The sequence below is a fragment of the Eschrichtius robustus genome, chromosome 9 (genome assembly GCF_028021215.1).
Source record: "Eschrichtius robustus isolate mEscRob2 chromosome 9, mEscRob2.pri, whole genome shotgun sequence".
NCBI lineage: Eukaryota > Metazoa > Chordata > Mammalia > Artiodactyla > Eschrichtiidae > Eschrichtius > Eschrichtius robustus.
This window is the reverse complement of record NC_090832.1, coordinates 119,749,998-119,769,169: the sequence shown is the minus strand read 5'-3', so window position 1 is coordinate 119,769,169 and position 19,172 is coordinate 119,749,998. Positions and strand designations below refer to the sequence as shown.

General features: G+C 37.3%; 1 protein-coding gene across 4 annotated transcripts in view; it reads right to left on the bottom strand.

Annotated features, from left to right (window-relative positions):
- The window catches only part of MYO6 (myosin VI), a 138,173-nt gene that overhangs the window by 6,217 nt on the left and 112,784 nt on the right, over nucleotides 1-19,172 (bottom strand). For 2 of the 4 annotated variants that reach the window (XM_068551647.1, XM_068551648.1), the window contains exons 24-33: nucleotides 18,013-18,103; nucleotides 17,152-17,302; nucleotides 15,452-15,660; nucleotides 14,708-14,786; nucleotides 13,711-13,871; nucleotides 11,376-11,414; nucleotides 10,949-10,978; nucleotides 8,167-8,205; nucleotides 3,989-4,092; nucleotides 2,405-2,536 (exon numbers count right to left, since the gene is read on the bottom strand). In XM_068551647.1, coding sequence (XP_068407748.1) covers nucleotides 2,405-2,536; nucleotides 3,989-4,092; nucleotides 8,167-8,205; nucleotides 10,949-10,978; nucleotides 11,376-11,414; nucleotides 13,711-13,871; nucleotides 14,708-14,786; nucleotides 15,452-15,660; nucleotides 17,152-17,302; nucleotides 18,013-18,103 — 1,035 coding nt within the window. The remainder of the gene's footprint in view (nucleotides 1-2,404; nucleotides 2,537-3,988; nucleotides 4,093-8,166; nucleotides 8,206-10,948; nucleotides 10,979-11,375; nucleotides 11,415-13,710; nucleotides 13,872-14,707; nucleotides 14,787-15,451; nucleotides 15,661-17,151; nucleotides 17,303-18,012; nucleotides 18,104-19,172) is intronic. The other 2 variants (XM_068551649.1, XM_068551650.1) reach the window with 2 other exon arrangements.

The window sequence follows — 19,172 nt, the reverse complement described above, 5'->3', positions numbered from 1 at the left end:
GTTGTTCTTCCAAAAAGTACTTTAGGAATGGAAACAGTATAGGAACCCGTAAGGTAAGCCGCATGCTATTTGCTCCTTTCGGGGCAAAGTTGGATGAGCAAGGTACCAAAGTTTGGTTTGCTACAATAATGCATGAAATATTTATATATTCATTAAAAATGTGTCTACCGGGGACTTCCCTGGCGGTCCAGCGGTTAAGAATCCACCTTCCAATGCAGGGGACACGGGTTCAATCTCTGGTGAAGGAACTAAGATCCCACATGCCACGGGGCAACTAAGCCCAAGCCCGCGTGCTACAACTACAGAGCCCACGTGCTCTGGAGCCCGCACACCACAACTGGAGAGAAGCCTGCACGCCACAATGGAGAGCCCACGCACTGCAACGAAAGACCCCACATGTCACAACTAAGACCTGACGCAGCCAAAAATTAATTAATTAATTAATTTTAAAAAAATGTGTGTGCCAAATATTACAACATTAATTTCTTTTTTTTTAAAAAAAATTATTTATTTATTTTTGGCTGCATTGGGTCTTCGTTGCTGTGTGAGGGCTTCTCATTGCAGTGGCTTCTCTTGTTGCGGAGCACGGGCTCTAGGCGCGCGGGCTTCAGCAGTTGTGGCTCGCAGGCTCTAGAGCGCAGGCTCGGTAGCTGTGGCGCACGGGCTTAGTTGCTCCGCGGCACGTGGGATCTTCCTGGACCAGGGATCAAACCCGTGTCCCCTGCATTGGCAGACGGATTCTCAACCACTGCACCACCAGGGAAGTCCTCTTTTTAAGAAGTGCAATCATGGAGATGTATAAATTCTGAAATAGAACATCATGAAACCCAATCAGTTCAAGGTCATGATTGGAACATTACAGCTAAAGATTATAGCTAAAAAGAATAGCCCTTTGCCATTTTTACAAAACAAAGCAACTGTGGTAGAAACTTGGTGCAGACAGTGAACAGGTAATGGAATCATCCTGTCATCTTCATTTCCCAGAGATAAATTTTTAAACTGGAGAAGACAGTGGTGGTCACAGAAGATCAGTGTTGAGAGGGCCCTCCTCCTGCCATTTCTTAGCTGCAGGCAAGCTCACTGCTCTTGCAAGAGAGTTATATTCTGACTGAGGACACAGTCACTACTACTAATAACACTTCCCTTCCTCAATCTAATCTTTGCAACATCTTAGAAACACTAAAATTTCACCACTTAATTGACTTTCATCAAACACTGTTTTATTTGCTAGGAAGGCGGTAGGGGAGGCAAAATATAACCGTGGGCTCCTCTTCTAAGTGAGCTGGGGCCGCGCGTGGCTAAGCTTTACCACCAACTGTCGGGAACATACCTCGTTCTAAAAAAAGATATTAAATATGCTGTCACCTTGACATTAGCCAGAATTAACCAAACAAATTGTGCCAGTAGCAAGTTGAATAAATGAAATTCCAATTATTGCTTTTAAGACTGAAATTACAACTCATATCACAGGTATTCTTTTTTTTTTTTTTTTAAGTATTTGTTTATTTATTTATTTATGGCTGCGTTGGGTCTTCGTTTCTGTGCGAGGGCTTTCTCTAGTTGCGGCGAGCGGGGGCCACTCTTCATCGCGGTGCGCGGGCCTCTCGCTATCGCGGCCTCTCTTGTTGCGGAGCACAGGCTCCAGACGCGCAGGCTCAGTAGTTGTGGCTCACGGGCCCAGTTGCTCCACGGCATGTGGGATCTTCCCAGGCCAGGGCTCGAACCCGGGTCCCCTGCATTGGTAGGCAGATTCTCAACCACTGCGCCACCAGGGAAGCCCCACAGGTATTCTTAATTAATGTTAAAGCTAGTACTTGCTTTTATTAGGTTATGTCTATTCTGCTCTATTTTCCAATTTCAGGTATACAGCTTTGTCTTTTGCGTAACAAAGTAACAAAATTCATTTTTAGAATCTCAGTCAAAAAAGCAAATTCTGGCCTAGGTAAAACTCTGGTCTAAACCAAGGTATTATTTCTCACTTATATTTTCACAGTTTTATAATATTTGCAGTAAATATTTTTTCATAGTAATCTTTACATTTCCACACATAAGCTTTACATATGTGTATATATGTGTATGTGGAAAGAATACGTATTTACAGCATTATCATACAACTTCCTCAGTATAGACAAGATTATTCTTACCTCTAGAATTTATCTTAACAAGTAAATTCAATACTTTTAAACAAATATGACTTTAAAGATGTATCTAACAGAAATAATACTTTGAAAGATAAGCCATCATGGTTGTGTTAGATTCAGTGGACCCATAGTTCTAAAGTAAGAGAAAATTTATATTGGACAATTTTACTCAAATACCTTATGTATAGTTACATGTAATTATATACATATACTTTTTATATACATATACTTTGGAACATCCAAAAGTACAGATTTGTTTTTACCATAATCAGTAACAGACTTTGGAGCACGTTGTTCTGTTTCAGTATTTCTCTTCTTGTTCTTGGATTTCCAAGCATGATACACTTTTAGTCTCCTATGAAATTCTTCTCTGCAAGCTGCCAGGAGCTCAATATCTATCAATTACACAGAGAGAGTAAACAAACAAACCAAAAAAAAGGCAATTAACATCCTAATTTCGTTGTCTAGCATAATTATCCTGTGGCATAAACATGTATTTTTTTAACATCTTTATTGGAGTATAACTGCCTTACAATGTTGTGTTAATTTCTGCTGTATAACAAAGTGAATCAGCTATATGTATACATATATCCCCATATCCCCTCCCTCTTGCGTCTCCCTCCCACCCTCCCTATCCCACCTCTCTAGGTGGTCACAAAACACCGAGCTGATCTCTCCCTGTGATATGCGGCTGCTTCCCACTAGCTATCTGTTTTACATTTGGTAGTGTATATATGTCCATGCCACTCTCTCACTTCGTCCCAGCTTACCCTTCCCCCTCCCCGTGTCCTCAAGTTCATTCTCTACATCTGCATCTTTATTCTTGTCCTGCCCGTAGGTTCGTCAGAACCTTTTTTTGTTTTGTTTTTTTTGATTCCACATATATGTGTTAGCATACGGTATTTGTTTTTCTCTTTCTGACTTACTTCACTCTGTATGACAGACTCTAGGTCCATCCACCTCAAAGAACTCAATTTCGTTTCTTTTTAACATATATATTTTTAAATGAAGATTTCATTTTTAAATTAACAGTACAGAATCAAAAGTAAACTAATTATCGACAAAGATGAGCACTTCATTGTAATACTATCTTTTACACTTACAGAGCATTTTCTTAAACATTATTACTACCTTCTTCTATCTTTCCTCCACGCAAGAACCCTGGACTAGATAGGTCTTTTATAGATGAAGAACTTGGAAAAGGAAGGTTAAGTCACGTGTCCAAGGTCACAGACCACGACAATAGAATAAGAAGTCACTGTGTTCAAACACAAGCTAGATTTACATGCACCACATTTTTTACACGTGTAATTATGCAGATAAACTCAGTGAAGAGGGAAAGAACATAGTGAGGCGTCCTGTACGATTATGACACTTGAAGTCCCAGTTACTGTGTCCTGAATTCAAACACTGTGATTTATACGTGAACACAACTGTGTGGGATTCTCTGGACACAGCCTTTTACTCTGTTCTGTTGGAAGAAAAATAGCTTTAAAAGGGAAGGACTCCATTGCCATTTCATAGACCAAAAGAGTCTGATATATAGGTATTTAACTATTATGAATAACGTTGGGAGGGTCAGTCATTAATATAGCCCAAACCATAATTCCTCTATGCTTTTCCTCTCTGGCCTATGCAAGAGATGGGCAAAATGAATTTAGCTTAATAAGTATGTCTTTCTTTTAGCTTTGTGAATAAACTAGGTCTTCATTTCAAGGCGAGAGTAACAAAGAGAATGACTTAAACTAATTTATATGAAAAAAATTCCCATCCCAATCTAGGTATTTAGTTTATATTACCTGACAGCGATAGAGCCTTCCCACTTTTCATCCTCCCCATACACTTACCGCAAGAAGTATTGATGGTATCACGTAGTTCTGCATATTTCCATTTACTAAGATCATATTTCTTGGTACCAGCAGCCGCCTTGGTGGCTTGTACAGCAGGGCCTCTGTAATTATTACACATTTTTGCATATTTAAACTTAGAAACACGAATGAAATGTTGACTAAACAGGCAAGAAAGTGAACATAAGTTTGAGAACTGGAAGTCATTACTGCAAAAACATATAATAGTTTTTGTATCTTTGACAGACGAGATTAAGAATGGTGTACTACGGGATGCCCAGGTGAATTAAAATTTTCCAGCGCATCATTCAACAGCCATATTAGATGTTCAATCAGAACTTCAGATTCCAATATTCTAGTACCATGGACTTCCCCCAGGCTTCAGTTTAAATCTTCTAACTCATGGATATATGAACATCAGGACAATACATTTACATTTATTTCTCAAAATCAAAGCTACAATGAGCTATCACCTCACACAAGTCAGAATGGCCATCATCAAAAAGTCTACAAATAATAAATGCTGCAGAGGGTGTGGAGAAAAGGGAACCCTCTTGCACTGTTGGTGGGAATGTAAATTGGTGCAGCCACCATGGAGAACAGTATGGAGGTTCCTTAAAAAACTAAAAATAGAGCTACCATATGATCCTGCAATCCCACCCCCGGGCATATATTCAGAGAAAACCATAATTTGAAAAGATACATGCACCCCAATGTTCATTGCAGCGCTATTTACAATAGCCAAGACAAGGAAGCAACCTAAGTGTCCATCAAGAGATGAATGGAAAAAGAAGATGTGGTCCATATATACAATGGAATATTACTCAGCCATAAAAAAGAAGGAAATAATGCCATTTGCAGCAACATGGATGGACCTAAAGATTATAATACGAAGTGAAGTAAGTCAGACAGAGAAAGACAAATATCATATGATATCACTTATATGTGGAATCTAAAAGAAATAAAAAGATACAAATGACCTTACTTCCAAAACAGAAAGAGATCACAGACACCGAAAACAAACTTATGGTTACCAAAGGGGAAAGGGGGTGGGGGAGGGATAAATTGGGAGGGTGGAATTAACATATACACAGTACTAGGTATAGACTAGATAACCAACAATGACCTACTATACAGCACAGGAACTAAACTCAATATTATGTAATAAGGGAAAAGAATGAGAAAAAGTATGTGTGTGTGTATGTATGTGTGTGTGTGTGTGTGTGTGTGTGTGTGTGTGTACACATAACTGAATCACTGTGCTGTACACCTGAAACTTACATGATATTGTAAATCAACTATACTTCAATTGAAATTTTTTTTAAATCAAAAGAGAACTCCTCAACATACTTTAAGATCATTAGAGGCACACGAAGGGTCTGTTTATGAGCCACTCACCTGCAGACTACTGGAACCTGCAGATGGCCAAGCCCCGCCACTCCTAATGGCTCAGACTCTCCCTGGGCATCTGGATGTTTAAAGGTCCCCAGGGGAGTAGCCAAACTACCACCCTCTGCCCGAGTCTTTAGAGACATGCTAAAAGAGCTGCTGGAGCCTGGAAACTCCCGTGACTTTTGAGCTTTTGTGTTAAAAATACTTAGCTAAGTTCTGTAAGCAGATTAAAACCACGCCCTCGTATTTAGTGAGTAATAATATGACAACTAGTAAATTAAAGCAAAAGGTTGCAGGTCGTGAGACAGATAACAGAGATTTCAAAGGGCACAAGTGCTTTATCTTGCCCCATGTAGGAGGAACATTTGAGTGGGAAAAGAGGAAAGAAATAAAAAATAAAATACATATATTTAAAATATAAAAAGTAAAATAAATAATTTTAAAATTAAATGGGATAAGCTTTTTCATAGCAGTGCTACTGGGCGCTTAAGATTTGTTTCCATATACATAATTAAAAATGATTATTCTAAAAATACAGGAAAAATTTTTTTTCTGTAAAAATGAACATTATTTTTCAGCAAAAGATTACACTTGCCACATAGCAGACACTCGGAATAAGCTGCAAGTGAACTTTTAAGCTCAATGTAACAAAGGAAGAATTTAAATACATCATATTTCAAGACATGAAAAGAAGATGGCACAACATTAAAAGAACTAAATATTAAAGAACTAAAATATTGCTTCTCAGGTATCACACAAAGCATTTCCCCTTTGTGATCTACTACTTGGAAAACCTTCCTCTTAAAGAGGGATGATCATGGTATAATACTGAAAATGAGCTCGTATTTTCTCAGCATTCTACATTTTGAAAGACAACAGCGACCTTGGCAAACAATCAAGACACAGACACTTGAGACTGATGTTATTTAAAAGTGATGCTTGCGGGCTTCCCTGGTGGCGCAGTGGTTGAGAGTCTGCCTGCCAACGCAGGGGACACGGGTTCGAGCCCTGGTCTGGGAAGATCCCACATGCCGCGGGAGCAGCTGGGCCCGTGAGCCACAACTACTGAGCCTGCGCGTCTGGAGCCTGGGCTCCGCAACAAGAGAGGCCGCGATAGCGAGAGGCCCGCGCACCGCGATGAAGAGTGGCCCCCGCTCGCCGCAACTAGAGAAAAGCCCTCGCACAGAAACGGAGACCCAACACAGCCAAAAAAATAAGTTAATTAATTAATGAATTAAAAAAAAAAAAAGAGTGAGGGAGAAACTAAGACATTTTTTTTAAAAAAAAAAAAGTGATGCTTGAAAATATGTACCCTCCTTCCTGAAATAAGGAAAATTATTCCTTCAGCGTTAAGCTTAACAATGAAACAAATAAGGTACTTTTGCCTCTTTAAAAGGCCTATTTACGCTTTCCTTTTAGAGAATAAAAATAGCATACTTCACCCTACGTACTTAAAAGCTGTTAGACATGATGATTTTTAGTCACTTACAAGCCTGGCTAAAGAATAATGTGTGCCCATTTAGTCCTTCCTGCATTTTCATGGTTAAAATCTGTTTCAAGTTTATTGCAGAACCTCTTCTTTTCATAAGCTGTGTGACTGGCCATTCTCCATGGAGCTTTTTCTTAATTGCTTTGCTCAAAAAGAGCCAGCTGTGTGTCAGCAAGGTTTCTCTATAACGCTTAACAATAAGTTATGCTTCTAACATTATTCAAATATTCTCTTTTTTTCCTACATCCTGAAACCACCATTCAATAAACTAACAAAAAAAATTATTTTTTCTTCCTAGCCCTTCTACCAGTCTTTTCTAGAAGAGCAGCTGAAATTATGGGGTTTTGTTGTTGTTTTCTTTCCTCCTGAAAGAGAAAGTGAATCTGCACAATATGGTTTTATAGACTCAGAATATATACGAGATGTTGATATACATAAGGTGTTTTGATACTTTTAAAAATCACACTGAATTCAAACTATTTTTGCTTAAAATATGTCTTTACTATTACTAACTTTTCATTCATACTACGTCAAACAAAAATACACCTGCTAAAAAATAGCATATTCAGCATCCTAAGTACACAAATCAAATTCATTTAAATGCTCCCCCCCCAATCTTTGGAGTTATTAAAATAGTAAAATGAAGGTACACCTTCATTTACTGATTAGTTAGACTTGTGATAAAGACAATCATGTGAAATACAGAGTAAGGTAGTAGCAAAACTGACTTTTGATTTTAAAAAATATATTAATTTTAACACTTTCTATTAACTCTGCAACTTCAGAGTTGAAAGTTAAAATGTGATTGATTCATAGCCACTTGATAATGGACCAGATCCTGCTGGGAAGATATATTCCTTGGTGGCTCAACTTCTACACCAGTGGCGTTCCACCCCTGTGCTGTGGAGGACAGGGGCTGCCTGAGCCCCACTCTTGCTCACGTCTCCTGCAACCAGGCGCAGTGGGCCCAAGGACGGGAAGGGCTCCCCTACTGAGACTGAACTGGTCGGGGCTCATGGTAAGTCCCACAGTACTACCAACAAGGAATAGCCTCAACCAAAATGCCAGTGGTATCCCCACTGAAAAATGCCAATTTAGAGGAACACTGTTTTTTTTTTTTTTTTTACCTTTTTCTATGTCAGTGCGGCCTGAGGGCAGAGTCACATTTCTTGTACCGAAAATTTACACGGAAAGGACAGGCTACTCATATAACAGGTTCTGGTCCAAATAACGAAAAGTAATTTAAAAAATATGATTTTGAGGTGACGCTTACTTCCCCAAATTACACTGCACTAACCTACTCAAAATTTCTGACATTTCTTTCGCCATTTGTTCCCTATAAGAGAAATGATAATACAACATAATTAGATAAAAGACAACTATACAAATTACTTAAAAGATCTAAAAGTATAATTAAAATTTATATTTTCAACAGGATTATTTGCTTCATTAACCATACACTACTATTTTACTTCGTAAAAGTCGATAATATACTTTGCAATATATATAGCCATACAATACAGCAAAGTTTTTGTTTAAACCCAGTTAAAGTTACTTGAACTTCACTTTTGCAGAAACTTTTACATAAAATCTCATGAGAGCCATGCTTCTGTGATACTTTTATGGATAGAATATAATCAGCATGTTCTAAATGCATCTAAATGTAACTTGGCAGGATACAGATTCTATACAAGGATTTTTGCACCGGGGTTGCTTAGTAAATATTAATTAGACAAGGTATAATAGTGGTAAACCAAACTGATCTATTTTACAGTGCCAGAGTTTAAATAAGAGTCTGATATACTCAAAGCTCTAAAATTCTGAATCAAAGCATGCCTAAGAAAATTCAAATGCATCAAGCACTTGCTAAAGATCTGAAGTGTTCTGACCTTTCAAGGATAAACATTTCCCAATGGCAAAAACTTGCTTTTCTTTTATTACCCAGAAGAGTGTAACTTTTCTCAAAATTTGCTTAATTCTGTGAAATGGAATGTTCACGTCATCATGTTCATCAACTTCATTAGTATTTTATTTTCCTGTCCTTTGTGCCCTTCCTTTATAATTAATCATTTTCTCATTCATTCTATTCATCAGACTCTGGTAACCTCAAAATCTTGTAAGTCAGCAAAAATCAAAAGAAAAGAAGGTGGCTATGTTTGCCTCAGGGCTCAGTTTTCCGGATGCCGGCCAAGAGCTGGGACCCTGATTATAAAGGAGCAGAGGACCCTCTCTGTCCTTGTGAGGAACACTGGCTAAGGTTCGGTGCTGACAGAGGTCTAGCCAAGCAAGCACAGTCAGAGAAAAACTAATCTTTCAAAACTGATGATCAAGGGCAACAAACGCAAAGTAAAAAAACACAAATTATCATCAAATAAAATCAAACTAATAAGAATTTTCTAACTTCACATTTCTTTTCCCACAGCAGATTTCAAGGGAATGCATGGCCTTTCAAAGCTCTTTACTCCAAAGTCTGTTCATCATGTGGAGATTTCATACGCAGATGCCCTCACACCACCCACGCTGGACGGGCAACCTCTACTGATTTCAGCATCCCACCTGGGCATGTTACTGCTCTAGGAGCTGCACCATATATACTGGATAGAAACGGCTCCTGCATCCAGGCGTTTTTTTTCCTTCTGACTTTTCCAACCTATATGCAAATGCTCACAGTTTCACCTCAGACATCAGTTGGTTGCTAGGCTTATTTAATTCCAGCTCAAATGGTAACTGTGAAGCAGTGGATGCAACGGCACCCACTCAGAGATAAGTTTCAAAATCTGAGGTGCGTTGTGGGAACAATGATGCTATGAGAGTCCACTGCTGGCATCTGATGAGGTGAGGGGTCAGGGATGTCAAATGTCCTGTACAAGAAGAACTGCCCCATGTCCCACGTGACTTTAACATGTCCACCAGACATATAGAGGTGAAACGCACATATACATATAGTTACATGTAAACTATAGACACATAGTTATACATAAAGTTCTACACGTAAAACAACCCTCTTTTTGCATGGTTTTAATATTCACAGAATTTCTCTAGGAATTTCTCCACTATTGTATAATGGAGAGGACACTGTATTTAACTCTGTTCAGAGCTTTACAAAGGACTGTTCACAATTTCGTGGCTTTTAAAAGACTGATACAACAGTCTTATATCAATTTGCATTTGTAGCTGCTGCACTCATGATGATTCTATGTATATGTGAAAACATCTGAGTACCTGACCACGTTTTCCGGTAGTTGTAAGCAAGCACTTTCATAGTAAAGTAAGTATAATAAAATAAATAATTATAAATTACTGTCCTTTTATTTCTCTTTTACATGTATTGTTTAGAGAGAATTATTAATGTAGGTTGCATCGTTCATAAAGCATCTGTTATTGGTACTGGGGTCTATAACAGAGTTAAGAACCATCACTATAAGGGGTACAGGTGGAGTCCTAAAAGCTATTAAAATTCAGATTTTAAATACATTTCAAAATTATATACATATAGCACATATGTAAAAATATACGCAAAAATATATTTTATGCATATAAAGTATAATTTATATGTATATCCCTATTGCTACTTAGATTCTCTCTCTGTGGGGAGATTTTCATAACAAAAAGATACACGAGCACCAAAATTAGCATTACGTATATAACTTTAGATCATCAGCTATTTTAGATATTAGCAGAACGAACTATTATATATATGGAAAACTAAGCTATCTGCCATGACTCAAATACTTTAAGTATTTTATTTATTCTTATTTATATCTCTACTTCTACTTTTATAACGACATAAGTAAGGGATAATTAAAAACACATAAAACAAGATGGGTATTAAAGTTTAAACAAAGTGAGCAAACACGAAGAAAGAAACCAAATCATAAACTACTGTGACTGAGCACCGAACAGGAGCATTAAACATTTTTCCTGGGCAAAATAATAATGATGATGATAATGATAATGATGTAAAATTTACTTCAATGAGGAAACTGTTTCTCCTACAAAGTATCCACAACCTAATGAAGAAGAAGAAGAAGAAAAAAAGCTTATATGATTAAATCAGTTTTAAAAGGGAAATGACATACGGTGTTATTTTGGGTCCCGCTCCATTAATCCTGTGAAAAAAATACGTATATTTTAGTCAATACCGTGACCAATTCTGAACTGTGAAAATCTGGATTGTGCCAAATCTGTAATTCAGTGACTTTGCAAATTGATTTAAAAAACTGCACTATCTCTATTTAATCTATGTATGAGAACACTCAGAATTTTAACGCTTTTAAGTCTTCATTACAAATGATCAGAAAAAAATAAACTAAAGGCATTCTGTGAAAATTAAAGAGTGAATATATTACATCTAGATTAAAAAGGTTTGTGTGCTTGTTTTTAATAGAATCTAGATATTACTTTATAATTTAAGGTAGTGTGAAATCATTACTTTGCATCAGGATCGTATGTGTAATTGATTGAAATATTTTAAAATACATTACGTATGCAGGAAACAATTCTTACTTAGAAGTTACTGGATGGGAATCCAAGCTGGAAAAGTAACTTGAAATTGTTTTTTAATGTATCACAGAACCCAAGAACATTTTCATGCCATATAATAAGAACCAGAGTTTAAGTAACTCTGGTTCTTAATCATATGAGAGGTTCTTAATCATATGAGAGGTTCTTACTCATAAATGTGTTAGAAAGAATTCAGTGCTAACAAAGGTAACATAAAACATTCAAAAACATTTAGATGTAGCCCATGGAGTAAGATAAAATGATCAAACACGGAAAATCTACAGACAACATCATATCCACAATGAAGTGCTAATGCTTTTAGTACAGTGTATAAAATAACCCGGCAGTTCAGTAGGGAAGGAGTTCATGGGGACCTGAGGGTCAGCTCTCTTCCTGGAAGAGAGCTGGCAGACAGGACCTGAAGGGACAGTCCAGGGAGGGACACCATTCCTAAGGCTGTCCCACAGGAGAACTAAACTAACTCTTCTGTGGTTCTCATAACTGCTTGAGTCTCCTAATTACTTGGTAGTGGACCCATTACCAAGTTAATTCTGTTTAACTTAAATCATAGGTAACTCCTCCCTTAAGTTAAAGGTCCTAAATGGTCCACTCCTTCTCTGAGACCACTCACGTTGGAAGAAGTGCATCTTTTTGAGGATGAGAAGGAGCCCACATATGAGCCAGCATCTTACTCATATTACCTGGAATGACACTGGATAGAGCTAAATATTTCAAATGCTTAAACATAGAGTTAAGCCACAAATACCAACAATGGCTCCATTAATGAGTCTCTCACTAACAAGCTTCAACCATAATAAAGTCAGCTCTGTCAAGTGCAGGACTTCCTCACACATATCAGGGCCACTGCTCGGTTCATTAGGAGCCTGGCCTAGGCCACTAGTCAGTTATCCACAAAGGCTCCGCCAAGCCACCCAAACACAGGTGGAAGGAACCGAACAGCAGCTGAGCTAAGTCTGCAGTTACAAAAGCCACAGGCGAGCAAAAATATCTTAATTATAGTGAAATGTTAATAAAGAACCCAAACAGTGGACCCAAACCAAAGAGCTTAACAATTATTATAACACATAGGCATATTCAGTTTACTTAAATATAACTTTTATACGCAATTCAGACTCCAGAGCTCCCCGATATAATCATTTACTAGAAAAAGTGTGAAGGCAACTTAACGTACTCTTTTCCTTCCCTATCTCTGTTTCCAGCTAAATAAAATCTAATCACCACCTTGCAATGTGGTGGACCAAGTTTTTTTTTCCTTTCACAAGGAAATAGCAACATCTAGTGGTCGTATTTTAATTATTTTGTCATGAACAGTGCTCTGACATTCCGACAAGCATGGTTACACCCATCTATGTGCCTCTCAATATATATACAATATAGATACCTACACATAAAGGAACCCTACAAACTAGTTTGCTTTGTTTTTACAAATAAATAACAATAACTAACGTTTCTACATTCTGTATTTCTAAAAAATGAATCTGTTATAGTAAAACCTTCCTGCAACTTTTAATAAGAACTTCCGTATTCCTCCACACTCCACACTATTTAGAGACAACTCAGAAATGTGAGGAGCCAAGATATTTCAATGTGATTAAGCTTTCTTCTTGGAAAGGGAGATCTATTTATTCTAAATCATGGGGAAGCTGGGGGGAGGGTGTGTGTATGCGTAAAATTTCTAAAGTGCTAGGGTATATGACATATTTTTAAAATTTGCATTAGGAAAGTAATGAATTCCAACCTCAAAAATTATTAAACTGGATTATAACATATTCACTGATTTTTATGCCAGTGTTTTAACAGCAGATACTTAGAAATTATTTGTCTACCCTTTATACAATACTCTTTGATAATTTCAGAGTAAAACTTAAGATATTCTCTTAAACTACTCAAGAACTGAAATATCAGCTTTAACTTTCAATAGTTTAACAGTTTGATGAAGCCAATAGCTTCATTCACTTGGGTGGTGTAAAAGTGAATATAAATAATTTTTAAACGGCAACTATACCAGGACCTAAGGAATAGGACTTCCGCCGACCCTAACGCTGGAAAGAGGCAGGCAGGGAGGTCAAGCGGCAAAGCCCCGCCCCGTCCGCCGCCGCCGCAGGAAAGCCCCGCCCCCTCCACCACCCCGCAAGAAAGCCCCGCCCCCTCCACCTCCCCACCCCCTATCCCCCCCCCCGCAGGAAAGCCCCGCCCCGTCCACCCCCGCAGGAAAGCCCCGCCCCCTCCACCACCCCACCACACACACACACACACACCCCCCTCCCCCCGTAGGAGAGCCCCGCCCCCTCCACCCCCGCATCGCCCCGCGCGGTACCTGCGCAGCGCCGGGTCCACCTGCGCCTCGTCGCTGATGAGCTCCGACTCGCTCTGCGCGATCCGCAGCGCCAGCTCCCGGTCTCGGCGCTCCTGCTCCAGGACCGCCTGCTGCTGGGACTCCTCCTCCCGCTGCCGGGCCAGCTGCGCCTCCACCTCCGCCTGCCAGCACAGAAGGCCATGGCAGCCGGGCCTCTCCACTTGTTTACCTGATCATTCCCCTCACTACGTAAAACTGTTCCATACACTTTTTTTTTTTTACTAAGAAGTACCTACTGTTTAACCAGAAGTCTCTTCTATATTATGATTAATGCTACCTCGTTCCCCAAACCAAGAGTCCACCATTCTATCACTAGAGTATGAGTCTCCCAAACATCACATGAGTAGCCTAGGTATCACCTTCACACCAACACCTACACAGCAGAGGTCAGGAATTTAAAGTGTTGGCTGTGCTCAGGATGAATCAGAAAGCTGAGCCAGACAGACACTCAAATAGGGAATCAATTATTCTCAGACATGGACTTTTTAAAAAATGGGCGTAGGGGGACTATCTTAATCCTAACCTATTAACGTCAGTGTCTACAAAGTTATAAAACAACATTTTTAAAACATTATATAATGTAACTGAATATTGATCTGACTTTCCCCCTATGAATAATAACAACCTAATACTTATTGAACAAGGCACTGTTCTAAATGCCTTAACACGTGTTAACTCATTTAATGCTCACAGTCACTATTTATCTCCATTCCAGAGAGAGGAAACTGTGGCCCACATCGTGACTTGTGCAATGTCACAGTTTCTGTCAGTGAGGGGCTGGATTTGAACTCACTTCCCTAGCTCCAAAGTCCCGTCCCATAACCACTTGAGAAACTGCCTTCCGCCTCTAGAATAAAACAATGACAATTTATACCCAGTAAATCAAGATCTTCTGTTTTGTAATTTTGTAGATTTCATTTTGATAGAAATTCAGTCTGATTGCCTACTGAGTACAGACCTGAATACGTTTTTCATCATCTTCCCTTTTCTTTCTCTCTTCTTCTTCTTGCTTTCTCTTTGCTTCCATCTCAAGTTTCCTAAAAAAAACAGAATACTCTTCAAAAATTTAATATAAAACCAGAAATCCTTCAGAAGAAAATTTAACTATTAGTAAACAAAGGTTACAAAATGGGAAGTCAAATTAACCTCCTGGCTATAGACATTATCAACTTATTTTGAAAAATAAAATAAAATCTAACTCTACTGACAGCAGTTCTTCAGAAACAAAACAAATACAATGGTATTCCATAACCTTTAACATCTTTGGATTAACTTGGTCACCAAGCTACTTGTAAGGTCCTTATCACAATGCTTCTCTCTACTCCTTCTCCAATTAGACAATCTTATATTCCTTCCGCCTGCCCTACTATGGCAAGCTTCCAAAGTGCCATCAGTTTTTAAACTGCAGAAAAGAAGTACCTTCTTCCTAGATTATAAAATAATACGAAAATCATAGTTTTAAAAAGAACTCAAGAAATCCTCAGGTGTAAGAGTTTAACCAAAATTCAGATTACAGTTAGAATCATTTTATGTTATGATTGTAAAACGAGCTTACTTTCTCCATTTTCAAACTTATTCTAAAACTAGTATTTAAAAATAAGAATATGACTTTTAAAAATAAGAATATTCATTGACCACCATCAACACGAAGAATTCACTGTCCTGTCAGCTTCTAATTCAAGGCGACAACATAAACCCTTACATCCGCCTTTCCTCCTCCTCCTTTCTTCGACGTTGTTCATCTTCTTCACGTCTTTTCCTTTCTTTTTCCATTTCTTCTTGGATACGCCTCAGCCTTTCTGCTTCCTCTTCCTGCTGCTTTTTTCTCTGTAATGCACTGAGGAGGACCTCTGAGCTTTTAACTAGCGCATCATATTCTTTTTGTATTTGTTCCCTTGTCATCATGGTGGACTTAAACAAAACAATGGACATGTACTTAAAAAGTTATCTCTTCTGATACACAACGATATGAATATACTAAACACTACTGAATTGTACATTTAACAAATGGTTAAGATGGTTAAGTTTAGTGGTATGTGTTTCTACCACAATGAAAAGAAACCCAACGTGCACATATACAAAGACTGGAAAAGCTGGTAAGCAGTAAGCCCATTATCTTTTCATACTGTTTAAATATTAAATATTCAAAAAAATTTTTTAAGTTATCTCTCTGCACAAATATTTGAGTCTATTTCCTATCAATCAAGTAATCAAATATCTAAGGGTGTACTGTGCACAGACCAATACACTGTAGTTCAAAGTTATTTTTTAAGGAATGATCAGCTAATTTTGCTAGAGTTTACTACTCTTTAACAATAATGTTCAAATAATACCTCAGGGATACTTAAGAAATTATCAACTACACCCAAAACTGATGGATGATTTTCTTAAATGTGGCTGGGTTGATTTTAATTGATTTAATACCACATAAAGGGGATGGCTCTTGACAGATTTGCAAAATCAGCTAAGGCTATCCAAAGCGTTTTCATTATTCTCTTGACTTCTTTCTCCACTCTTCCTCCAAGATTCATCATTGTCTACATAAAATATCTGTAGAAAACATCGTAAAAGCCTCGGTCTGAGGTATTATATCCCACATAATTGCACTGAATTATGAAAGTAGATGAGAAAAACATTAAGACCCTGAAGTACAACAGAAAAAGATATGAACAGACAGAGGGAATATAACTAACGAACAAGCACATAGAAAAAATTTTCAGCCCCGCTAGTAATCAAATGAAAACCAACACCGAAAAAAAAGAGGCCCCCTTTTTTTTGCTACAAAATATGGAGGAAAACTGTTATTTCGTAACAGTTAAGTAATTTATGATATAGCCTATATGAAGCTAACGGAACAACAGGAACGAGGCACTAACATAGTGATAGGGATACAAAATTAAATGTACATGATAAGAACTATGCAAAAATATGTACATATAAACTAAGATTGAGAGGAATATGCAACAGTATAATAGTTGAATGTGTTAGTGTCGGGGGTAAGGATTTGGGGGTGATTTTCTCCAGATTTTCAATAATATTACATTACTTTTATAATTTAAAAATTAGTTTCTGAAAGTAGAAAAACATGAAACAAAATTAATATGCATTAATCCTCTCTCAGTAATGATTTTGCAAAAGCTTACCAACAGAGTATAGTGTTTTAGTTAGTATTTTGGAAAAATCTTTCCTAGCAACAGATGAACTGCACAAAAATTGTCTTCTTTTTAATATTTTTACAATGAAAATTTTCAAATACAGAGTAAATAATATGTTGGGCATCACTTATCACTGAGACTCAACGTCTGTAACGTTTTGTATCTTTAAAAAAAGGACACTACCAATAACAAAAGGTATTAAAAATTATTTTTAAAGGTCAAAGTCATTTGGATTAAAATTACATACCTTAATTTTGGCCATTAAAGCATCAATAGAGATTTCAAGGTCCTTGACCTGTTTATTCATCTCTGGTTTTCCATCTTTCAGTGCGCTTACTACTTCGTTAAATTTATCAAGCCGTTTTTTCAGTGTGCCCACCTTAACCAGGCCGTCAATGCTGTAAAGATAACAACACTTCATCAGAGTTTAATTTCACCATTTAATGCTGCAGACAGATTTTTCATTTTCATAAAATACCAAACATATTGTTAAACAGAAGATTTCACTTCTGTTTTCATGGTCTTCAATAGTCTCTTTTTTTATGATCTTTTGTTGAGGGTAAAAGAAATCATCAAATATGGATGTGAATGACATTAATATGTGTCAGTAAGATTTAAGCCTTCTATACTTACACTGAAAAATTTGAGGATTCAAATTATAGAAAAACTTAAAAGAGTAGAATCAAATAAGAAATAAAGACTAAACTGACAGTGAGACAATATTAATTCCTACAGGTAATCTTGAAAATTATGGTCAAAATATTAATGAGATGTTTTTAAAAACAATGTCAATTTGACATTTATCAATAAACTCAAGTCACTAAAATCATCAGAATAAAACAGCTTCTTTCAACCTTTTACAGTGTTTACATTTTTCTAAGCTACTTCAAATCCTTTTATAGAATGAGGCAAGTAATGAATTAATGAAGCAATTAATTAACTAATGTCCAATAAATAACATGAATAACAGACTAATACATCTTTTACAAAGAACATGAGAAAAAAGGAAACTCTGTGAGTATGCAAACTGCTCTTCATTATGACTTTATGCCATTTTATATTAGGGTAAATAGGTTTTTTTGGATTCTTTAGGCTCTATTCATCTTACCGAGGTTTGTGTCGTCTTTTGCAAAGCCACATTCGAACAGTTTTCTGCATTTTAATGCAGGCTTCAGCTCGATATTTTATTTTGTTTTTCACTATGTGTAAGAGGAAAACATAATGACAGAAAATTACTTAGTTTAAATCAGACATACAGGATTTTTAAAAACCATTCATTTCCACAAAGCAATTCTCAAGAAACACAAAATCTTGATGAACATATTACATCAGACATCAAAACTGGCAAGTTTAACATTTCTTTAGTTCTTTAAACTTCTTAAAATAAAAAGCATATCATGTATATGGCTAGGTGTACATTTTAAATATATTATCTCCTTGTTATGCTACATTAATGCGTCCCAAATTGTCCTAGGTAATATCGGTCTAGGAAATGGTAACAGGCGGTGTCTTGAAAAAAGGATTCACCTGTCAAATGAACTCAGGAAAAGCTATGCGCTACACCTCCTTCTGGAGATTCACAATGAACATACTGAGTGAGGTCTCTAAGAATGCTACAATAAAGGACTCTACTTAACTTCAGTTACTCGATACCCTAGACTGATCTGACCTGGAGACATTTTTTTCAGAGGTCCCCCATTAACATGCTGCAAAGATCCTGTCTACTTACTGACTTGACCACTGCACAACACCGTCCACAAACGAACAGCACAGTAGAAATAATTTTAATATAATATGTTTTCCATCATAATGCAATGTTTAAAGCTGAAGGCGTTTAACTATAGGGACAAGTATGTTCATATTTCACTTGGAAAGTGATGGGAAAAGAGCTTCTGTTGTCTTTTTATTATTATAGTTTTGTTTTTATTTATATCGCAGTTGACTAACAAAAGACCTCATGATCGCATGCACGTTGCTTGCGTGATTCCTTATCATTAGGTCAAAGGAATTCTTTTTTATTAATAAGCAGCAATGCACTGAATCCTCTTCATGTGCCTAGCACTGTTCCAGGTACTGTGGAGGGTATGGCTGGGGCGGGGGATTATAAATTTAATCAAGTTACTAACAATACTCCCTACAACTAAAGGTTTGCTATAGACCATCAGGTAACCCAAAATTACTCTGTCCCTCATCCTTGTTTTGGGTCAGAGATAAGTAGTTGCTACAATATTTTAAGACTTTAGACCTTGCCCTTTATTAAAGGAAGCT